The sequence below is a fragment of the Athene cunicularia genome, assembly GCF_003259725.1.
Source record: "Athene cunicularia isolate RWA chromosome 4 unlocalized genomic scaffold, athCun1 chr4_part3, whole genome shotgun sequence".
Lineage (NCBI taxonomy): Eukaryota > Metazoa > Chordata > Aves > Strigiformes > Strigidae > Athene > Athene cunicularia.
Genome location: NW_020799100.1, coordinates 22,192,041 through 22,201,179, shown reverse-complemented (window position 1 = coordinate 22,201,179; position 9,139 = coordinate 22,192,041). Strand labels below are relative to the sequence as shown.

General features: G+C 58.4%; 1 protein-coding gene across 2 annotated transcripts; it reads left to right on the top strand.

The window, feature by feature from the left end:
• The first annotated feature begins 912 nt into the window (after positions 1 to 912).
• ARR3 (arrestin 3) lies at positions 913 to 9,133 on the top strand. 2 transcript variants are annotated; one of them, XM_026848267.1, is made up of 17 exons: positions 913 to 1,122; positions 1,498 to 1,543; positions 2,062 to 2,092; positions 2,464 to 2,524; positions 2,907 to 2,951; positions 3,342 to 3,541; positions 3,636 to 3,695; positions 3,928 to 3,995; positions 4,302 to 4,437; positions 4,539 to 4,623; positions 4,732 to 4,804; positions 5,308 to 5,445; positions 5,893 to 5,976; positions 6,235 to 6,258; positions 6,336 to 6,388; positions 6,719 to 6,729; positions 8,841 to 9,133. In XM_026848267.1, the coding sequence occupies exons 2-17, from the start codon at positions 1,527 to 1,529 to the stop codon at positions 8,937 to 8,939; spliced, it is 1,185 nt and encodes a 394-aa protein (XP_026704068.1). In that variant the 5' UTR covers positions 913 to 1,122; positions 1,498 to 1,526; the 3' UTR covers positions 8,940 to 9,133. The 2 variants fall into 2 exon arrangements, with proteins under 2 accessions (XP_026704068.1, XP_026704069.1); XM_026848268.1 differs by lacking the exon at positions 913 to 1,122 and having other exon boundaries at positions 1,445 to 1,543; positions 6,719 to 6,728; positions 8,843 to 9,133.
• The last annotated feature ends 6 nt before the right edge of the window (positions 9,134 to 9,139 follow it).

Here is a 9,139-nt window from a genome sequence, read left to right as displayed (position 1 = left end):
GTCTGTCCTTCCAGGTGAGTGCTGCCTGCTCTGCTGCCTCCCAGTGCTTTGGGGCACGGATTCTGCTGTTTGGTAAAACCCATGGGGACGGGGACATTGGTGCTGGACCGTGGCTGGAAGGGGCGTGGTTTGGGGCTGAAGGGGGAAAAAACGTGGCCAAAAGGATTTCAGTGAGGCTGATCTTTTGACCCAGCGCTGAGGGATCTGGGGGAGTTGGGAAGGGTCAGGGTGAGGTTCATGGTTGGGCTGGAGGAGCTGCAAGGGCTTTTCCAACCCGGATGGTTCTGGGATTCTGTGAGCCGGAGGGCAGGGGTGGAGGGGCCGGTAGAGCTCTAGCCAAGCCAGGAGGGGTCCAAGTCCCTGCTCTGGGGCTTGAGTGGTGCAGAGGAGGAGTTCAGCTCTTCACTCCTCCACCTCTCATCACCTCATCGCCAATTCCCGAGCTCTGGAAGGGGCCAAGCCTGCCACACCGCTCCCGCTGCCTTCACACCTTCTCTGGGTACTGCCCAAAAAACCCTGCAGGGGCGAGTGCCCGAGCTTCACGTCCCGCAACACCCGAGGGCATCACAGGTCCTGTCTTTGGGACTAACCCTGTGTTTTCCCATGGGGAAGAGGATCATCTCCTAACCCCAGATCAGTATCTTCTTTCTCCCTAGCATCTCTGAGGTTGTGTAAAGAGGCAACTCTGCCCACATGCCCCCGAGGCTTAAAATCCTACCTGGGTTTAAGCTTTGCTAATGTCAGAGCTGCCTAACTTTAAGAAGCTGAGCTCATCCCGTCTAATCTCCTGGCGAATCAGCTGGTGATCAGTGCCGTATTTACAGTTTAATTCTGGATGCCAGGCTCCAGCAAGTAAAACACAGGCAGCGCCGTCGGGCAGGGCTGGGCAGCCTGGGCCGGGCTCCCGGTGGCAGCTCCGGTGCTGCCACCCAGGGATGGGGACAGAGGGGCCGTGCGCCCCGAGACCCCCCTGCCCACGGGGCTGACCAGCTGCCCTCGACCTTTCTGCCTGCCGTTTCCTCGCTCTCCTGTGAGTGACGGGACAAAATGAGCCCGTTCCTGCCGTTAAGCCATGACAGCCAATTTCCTGCAGACAAGAAAAAGTCATAAAATTGCATCTCCGTAAGCCCCTTTGTTCATTTTCTTGCCTTTCCCAGCCTTGAACTCGCTCCCTTGGGAGTCACCCCTGTGCTTCCTATTTTCTGGAGCCTGCCTGCCTGCAGCATCACTCTCCCACCTCCTCTTCGCCACATTTTTCGGGCGGATGCAAAGGGCTTGCTCAGCCCAGCTGCCCCTGCCGGGTCTCCAGCCACTGGCCACGGGCCTTGTGCGTGGCCCCGGAGTGGGGCAGCCCCAGCTGAACCCCGCAAAGGCGAAAGGCCCAGCAGTGCCCCAGCCCTGCCGTTTGTTGGGACATAAACGATTCTGTAGCGCTGGCTGGCAGCTGCCCCTTCCCCACCACCTCGCCCATCGTTTTTCCCCCATCTCTCCGCACAGATCCCCACGTGCGTGGCTGCTGACTTAAAATGGCTGAAGGACCAAAGTAAGTGGCTTTTTTCTTCTTTTTATTTTTTAATTGGGATGGAGCAGGGCACCATGCGGCAGGAGCAGTGGGAGAAAGTCCCCCAGCACCCCCCCCCAACCCGCTGAACCCACTGACCAGTACGTGAGCTCACCGTAGCAGGATGGAGCGACCTGCCACAGGGCCAGCAAAGCATCTTCTCTTTTCTTCTGCGTGTTGGTGTTTTCTCGCTTGCCTGTAAGACGCAGCCTGCTCACACACCCCCTCCTTCATGCCCCCGCACCAAGCTCAGGAGCATGACATCACCTGGGGCAGCCACATGGGGTGGGTTTGGCTCTGAATTTGCAGGACACGGGTTTCCCCAAGGCCAGGACACCCCGTGCAGGCTCTGGTGTAGCTCTTGGAGACACATCACGGGAAGCCCCCCCCTCCTCGTCCCAGGGAGACAAATGGCCACCCCCTCCCTCCCTGGCCGGGCAGGAGCAGGCTGTGCCTCATCCAGAGCGTTCCCAACCCGTATGTCTGCGTTTCCTCCGCAGGGTGTTCAAGAAGACCAGCCCCAACAGCAAGGTGAGGCCACGCGCGCAGAGGTGGGACCGTGCACCCCGTCCCGGGGTGTGGGTCAGCCCAAGGTGCCAGCTCTGCGGGGATCCTGCGGGGTGGCTCTGCCCCTGGGATGGGACACAGGCTGGGTTTCCCTTCCCTTTGAAATCTCCAAACTGACTCCTGCTATACCTGTATGATGACACCGCAGGGCTCATTTTTCAAAATAGAAATTAAAAAACCCAACTGTATGAACTTCTAAATGCAGTGCCTGGCCTGACACACTAACAGCAGGTTAATGAGCCCCACGACACAACCCAGGGCTTGAAAATTCTGGCCGATTCAATGGCAAACACTAACATGTTTCCTTCTTTCCTTTCACCGTGTGCTGCCTCCAGCTGTCCATCTACCTGGGGAAGAGAGACTTTGTGGATCACGTGGAGTCGGTGGACTCCGTAGGTGAGTGGGGCTGTGCCCACCACGGAGGGGGAAGCCCAGGCAGCGAGCGGCCAGGGAAGCTGGTCCTGTGCTGGTGGCTGCTCACCTCAGCTTCCCACCGGAGCAGGAGGAACAAGGGCAGCTCCAGAGGAGCAAACATCCTGTTTTCCTTACAAAAAAAATAAAAATGGTGGGGAAAGGGACAAAGTCCCTTTGCAAAACAACCCCTCTACGCTGCTGGTGTTGATGCTGGAGGAGGCATCGCCATCCCCCTGAGCAGCAGCTCCCCTCGGTCCCCTTCCCAGCTGACAAGCAGATTATTTGAATTTTAAAAGCGCAGTGTTTTTGCAAGGATTTCCCAGGCAGCTGAGCTCACCGGCCCTTCTTCTCTGTTTGTTTGCAGATGGCGTCTGCCTGATCGACCCGGAGTATCTAAAGGACAGGAAAGGTAATAATACAGAAAACCCCACGTTAGAAGGGGAAGGGGTGAAAAACAGTGCCAAGCTCACAAGCCAGCTGGGGCTGTAGCCAGGTTAGAGCTGGGATGGGTCATCTATAGCTCATATAGCGCAGCAGGGAGACAGCGGCTGACCCGGAGAGGAAAGCTGCCTCTTTCTTCTCACCTCTTCTGCCTGGGGCAGCTCTGAAGCTCCCCGTGCCTTGCAGAAAGATGTGATGAATCTTGGTAACTTGGTGTTTTGAGGTGTGGGTCCCGATAACAGGGTCATATTTCTCCTAAAGCATTATTAAAGCATGTTTTTCTTTCTTTCCTCTTTTCTCAACCCTTTGTCTCACCCTTCCCCTAACCCCACTCCTCTCCCTTCCCACCCGGCTCCAGTCTACGTGACTCTAACTTGCGCATTTCGCTACGGCCGAGATGACCTCGACGTTATTGGGTTGACCTTCAGGAAGGACCTCTATGTCCTGACCACCCAGATCTTCCCACCGGTGCCGGACCAGGCACCCAAAACCCTCACTCCTTTGCAGGAGAAGCTGTTGAAGAAGCTGGGGGAGAATGCCTACCCCTTCACCTTTGAGGTAGGGGCTGCTCAGCCCTTCCTGACTGCACCAGGGCTCATCTCTGCACATGCTCTTTATTCACCTTTTTTCTCTCTTTCCCTGTTCTGCCCAGATGGCCACCAACCTGCCCTGCTCGGTCACTCTCCAGCCAGGGCCAGATGATGTGGGAAAGGTGAGCTGCTCTGCCCAACCCCTGTCCCCTGGACCCGTTGGCCCTGGCAGAGGGTTAAGTTGTGGGGAGCTGCTTCTCTTTTGTGGGGACACGGCTCCTGGGGTCAGGGTTGGGGGAGGAAGGATGGCTGGACCTGAGACCAGGATCTCTGGGGATGCAGTGGAGGAATGAACCTAAACCTCAGGCAGCTTTGAACCCCTCCTCCTTAGCGACTGTACATGTTCCTCCCCAGGCCTGTGGTGTGGACTTCGAGGTCAAAGGATTTTGTGCTGAAAATCTGGAGGAGAAAATTCACAAGAGGTATTTGAGGGAGATCCCGTTCCTTTCCCGTGGCCCAAAACCCAAACAAGCAGAGGGTTTTGGGGTGGCCAGCTCAGGGGTCGGGCTGAGGACCTGCTATCAGCCTGTGCCACGCTGGATGGGTACGTTGCCCAAAGGAAGGGCAGTGGTCCTCGTGTTGGAGCCCACCCTGTCCTAAGAGCACGCTTGCACCCTTTGGCCTGAGACACCGCGATGTCCCCAAAGACAGCTGACATGTCCCCCGCAAAGGCTGTGTCATCACGTCCCTGCTGGGGGGACTGGGGGTGACAGCTTCTCACCCCACAGGAACTCGGTGCGCCTCATCATCCGCAAGATCCAGTTTGCACCCCTGAAGATGGGGCCACCCCCGAAGTCGGAGACCACGCGGCAGTTCATGATGTCTGACAAGCCCCTGCACCTCGAAGCCTCCCTGGATAAGGAGGTCAGTATGGGGGATGGCCCCTGGCTCATGCCACCACGTGTTGTCCCCAGGGACGGGGACCGGGATGCCCGGATGTGTAACCAAGCCTCTTCCCACTGCAGATCTACTACCACGGAGACCCCATCAACGTGACTGTCAATATCAACAACGCGACCAACAAGATTGTGAAAAAAGTAAAGATCTCGGGTGAGAGGGGGCAGGAGGGGCACGTCCTGGCCTCCCCGTCAGAGATGGGGACAGCGTGCCTGTGCTTCTGCCGCGTCACCAACGCTGCTCCCTCTTGTCTCTCCTCAGTTGATCAGATCACAGATGTGGTCCTTTATTCGCTGGATAAATACACAAAGACTGTGTGCACCGAGGAGATAAAGTAAGTCAAAAGGGGCAGGAGCAGCATGGCATCGTGGTGAGAGGGAGGAAGAGAGAGGAGGAGGAGGAGGGGAGAGTGATGGGGAGAGGGGGTGGGGAAGACGGTTTTACACCAGGCAGCAAAAATATCAGGGTTAGAAGAGCAGATGCAGAGGAAGCAGAGGAGAGGGAAGGCTCTGGACGCCTTGGCCCCCGGTGCAAGCCAGTGTTGGCTGGGGAGGTCCTGGGGGAAGGTGAGCAGCTGTGTCCCCCCGCCCGCCTCCGGCTGCTTCCTCTCCTTGCTTTGCATTTCTGAGGCCAGCCACAGACTCTGCACCCCTGAAAACGAGGAGGGCTGCAGGGAAGGTGGTGGGTAGAAAAAAAAGAAGTGGTTGTATAAGGGAACGAAAGGAGGAAACGGGCCCAGGCAGCTGCGTGGGGAGGGCAGGGTCGGGGGTGTCTGGCTCTGCTGAGCACCCTCCAGGCTGGTGCTGGCTCTGAGCTCTCCTCTTCCACCCCTTCCAGCGAGAACGTGGCAGCTAACTCCACCTTCTCCAAAACGTACTCCGTCACCCCCATGCTCTCCACCAACCGGGAGAAGAAAGGCCTCGCTCTCGATGGAAAACTCAAGCACGAGGACACCAACCTGGCCTCCAGCACTGTGTAAGAGCCGGGTGGGCTCCCCCTGCTCCCCCACCATGGCTGGACCCACACCTTCCCCCCTCTGAGCTCCCACCAAGGGTCCCCCCCATCTCCTGTGCCCGAGTCCACCCTGTCCAGCTGGGAAATGTAGGGATTCTGTGACACAGCTGTCCATTTTATAGGAGAAATGTAGCCTCCCGGTCCCACTCAACACCCAAAACTCTCCACAGAGCTTTATCGGGTCTCGTCTCAGGAGTTAATCCCAGCTCAAGCAGCCTCCAGAAACTGCTCTATGGCTTCAGCCAAGTGAAGCCACCCTCCCCTCTCCTTTACTGCCACCGTGTGCTGTCCTCTCATGTGAAACCCCAGAGCACCCCACACGACACGGAGCCAGCCCCGGGACTGCCGCGGGGGGAACGGACGGGGCCTGCGACCCCACCTCACCGCTCTGCTCTGCCTCTCTCCTAGCCTGAGACCCGGCATGGACAAGGAGGTGCTGGGCATCCTGGTGTCCTACAAAGTGAAGGTCAACCTGCTGGTGTCCCGAGGAGGGTGAGGCTCTGCGGGCGCCGGGGTGGGGACCGTCCCCTTGGGCCATGCTGTGGGATCTTGTACCACTGGGCAGATGACAAAGGGACTTGTGTTGTGGATCCCCTGGTCCCCCTGTCCTACTTCTCTGGGCTGTGGGACCCCCACACCTCCATCATCACTGCCCTCCACCCCTATTATAAATCTTAGGATCTACCTTATTATAAAGCAAAGTCTAACATTGCTCCTCTGCCTTGGCTGATTTCTCTCCTTTCTCTGCAGCATCCTGGGGGATCTCACTTCCAGGTAAGGGGGGAGCTGCCTGTGGGGCTGAGCAGAGTCGGGTGCTGGGTGAGTTTATTGAAAGAAATTTTTCTTTCCAGTGACGTGGGTGTCGAGCTGCCTGTCATCCTGATGCACCCGAAGCCTGCGGACGGTAAGTGGTGCTTGGGGTGCTGCTGAAATGAGGGAGAGGAAGAGGCAGAGCCTGTTCAGAGGGGAACTGGTAAAAACTACACCAGGACGGCTGCCTCTGTGCAAAGGGCCCTGTTCTGCCCGGCAGCCACCCTGTCTGGGACCAACCGTGGAAGCAGTTCTGCTCCCCGTGGTGCCCCAGCTGCCACCCATCCTGATGTCTGTCTCTCTAGAAAAACACCTGAGTATTGAGAAGAGTTGTTAACTGCAATGTCCTTTCTGTACTGTTAACCTGCATGTGTGTGTCTCTCAATCCTTGCCTCCCTGTGCTTTGCTTATTGATGGACTACAGATAAGCCAAGGTAAAGAGATCACAGAATCATAGAATCACAGAGCCGTTTGGGTTGGAAGGGACCTCAAAGCCCCTCCAGTGCCACCCCCTGCCCCGGGCAGGGCCACCTTCCCCCAGCCCAGGTTGCCCAAAGCCCCGTCCAACCTGGCCTTGAACCCTTCCAGGGAGGGGGCAGCCACAGCTTCTCTGGGCAGCCTGTGCCAGGGCCTCACCCCCTCACAGGGGAGAATTTCTGCCTTAGATCTCACCTAAATCTGCCCCATTTCAGTTTAAAACCGTCACCCCTCATCCTATCCCTACCCTCCTGATCCAGAGTCCCTCCCCAGCTTTCCCGCAGCCCCTTTCAGCCCTGGGGGGCCGCTCTAAGGTCTCCCCGGAGCCTTCTCTCCTCCAGCTGAACCCCCCAACTCTCCCAGCCTGTCCTCACAGGGGGGCTCCAGCCCCCTCAGCATCTCCGTGGCCTCCTCTGGCCCCGCTGGAGCAGGTCCGTGTCCTTCTGCTGTTGGTGCCCCCAGAGCTGGACCCAGCCCTGCAGGGGGGTCTAGCAGAGCAGAGGGGGAGAATCCCCCCCCGGCCTTGCTGCCCCCCCTGCTCTGGGTGCAGCCCAGCACACGGGGGGGGTTTCTGGGCTGCCGGCGCATGTTGCTGGCTCACAGGCAGTTTTCCACCCACCAGCACCCCCAAGTCCTTCTCCTCGGGGCTGCTCTCCATCCACTCCTCGCCCAGCCTGGATTTGTGCTTGGGATTGCCCCGACCCATGGCCAGGACCTTGCACTTGGCTGTGTTGAACTCCATGAGGTTCACACGGTCCCACCTCTCCAGCCTGCCCAGGTCCCTCTGGATGTTTCCTTATACCTCAAGCCAGTATTCCCTCTAGCACAGAAACCACCCAGATCCTTTGCAGATGGATGCGATGGATCCGTCACAGATGGCTGTGATGCTCCATTCCAGTTTGAGATCACACCCTTGGATTAAATCATCCAGGTCTCAAAGTCCTGAGCCCCTATGCCACAGCAGCCATCATGACACCCTCCGTGGTGGCACAGGCACCAGGAGCTGGAAGGATTCCAATGCTGGGCTCGGCATGTGTTCTGCAACTTTCCGGGGCTTATTTTACAACTCTCTTTGCACAAACACAGCAGCCTCTTCTGCTGCAAGCCCAGCCCTCGCCTCATCCCTCGCAAGCAGCCAGCAGTGCTCCATCCCCCAGCCACAAGTGTCACTGCTGGACATCATGTCCCCTACGGCCTCGGTCCCCATCTGCCCCACGCTGAGGCCCCTTGGCTGCTGGAAGCGGCGCTGGTCACAGCCCCATGGCCCCGCACGCTCCCCAGGGCTGGAGCCCTCTTCTCCTCCCGCCCCATGGGCTTCTTCCAGCTGAAGCCACAGCTGGGGTTGCTTCCCTCTGGGAAGGGGCAGTGTGCCAAACCCATTCCTGGCAGCCACGGCCGCCAACCAGCCCCGCAGCCGGCCCCGGCTTGCGAAGCCCCCAAAGGCTGTTTTGTGTCTGGTTACACCCTGCAACGGGACACGAGCGCTGGGATTTGGAGCCTGGAAACTCAGGCTGCAATTGCAAGGCTTCCACACCAAAGCCTATCTGTTTCCCAGCTCAGCGAGGCTATTTAAACTTCCCGAGGAGGAAATCTCTTGGCCTGTCCCCACCATCGCTCCCTGTAGATTTTTGCCAAGTCGTTTCACATTCGCAAGCTTTTGGAATCGGTTTTGCTGACTCTTTTTTTTCCATTTTCTTCCCCCACTTTTCATTTTGTGGCTCTCCCTTGATGTCATCTGCCGCTCGCCTTTCGCAAGGAGGTAACTAATCTCTTTGTCTCCACTTTAATTTCTTTTCCTTCCCTTTTTCCCCCTTGACAATGCAAAAAATATTGTCTTAAAAACCGCCAAAAGTTGCAGTTGCTCTTGCCCGGCTCCTCGGGTCACGCACGCTGGCAGCGAGTCCCGGATTTGTGCTGGGGTCGGGCTGTGGCTGGCGGTGACCTGCCGCTCCCTGGGGCGTGCGGGGTGACGGGGCCGGGGTGCGCAGCACCAGGCTCTGGGTGTCAGCAGGGATTCCTCCCTCTTTGCTCGGTGCATCCCGGGCTCACCATGCTCTGCTCTCCCTTCCAGCGAGGAGGACATCGTCATCGAGGAATTCGCTCGCCAAAAACTCAAAGGGGAGAAAGAGGAGGAGGAGGAGGAGGCGGCCGAAAAAGAGGAAAGCTAACCCGCTGCCCAGGGCCGACCGCCGCTCCCGCACGCCCCGGTTTGGGATGTGGACGCCCTCAGCACGTTCCCCGCGGTGCTGTGTGTTCCCCACAGTGTCCCCCCCTCCTCCCCCGGGCTCCTGGCACCGACTCCAAACCCTGGTCGCGGCGGCGGGAGCCGCTGAACCTCATCCCGGTACCGTCACGCCGGGAAGTGCTC

What these genes read in the sequence shown, in the direction of transcription:
- ARR3 (XM_026848267.1), top strand. An exon ending in AGACCAGCCCCAACAGCAAG is followed by an intron (nt 2,093 to 2,463) that starts GTGAGGCCACGC and finishes TGCTGCCTCCAG; the next exon opens with CTGTCCATCTACCTGGGGAA. An exon ending in GGCCAGATGATGTGGGAAAG is followed by an intron (nt 3,696 to 3,927) that starts GTGAGCTGCTCT and finishes GTTCCTCCCCAG; the next exon opens with GCCTGTGGTGTGGACTTCGA.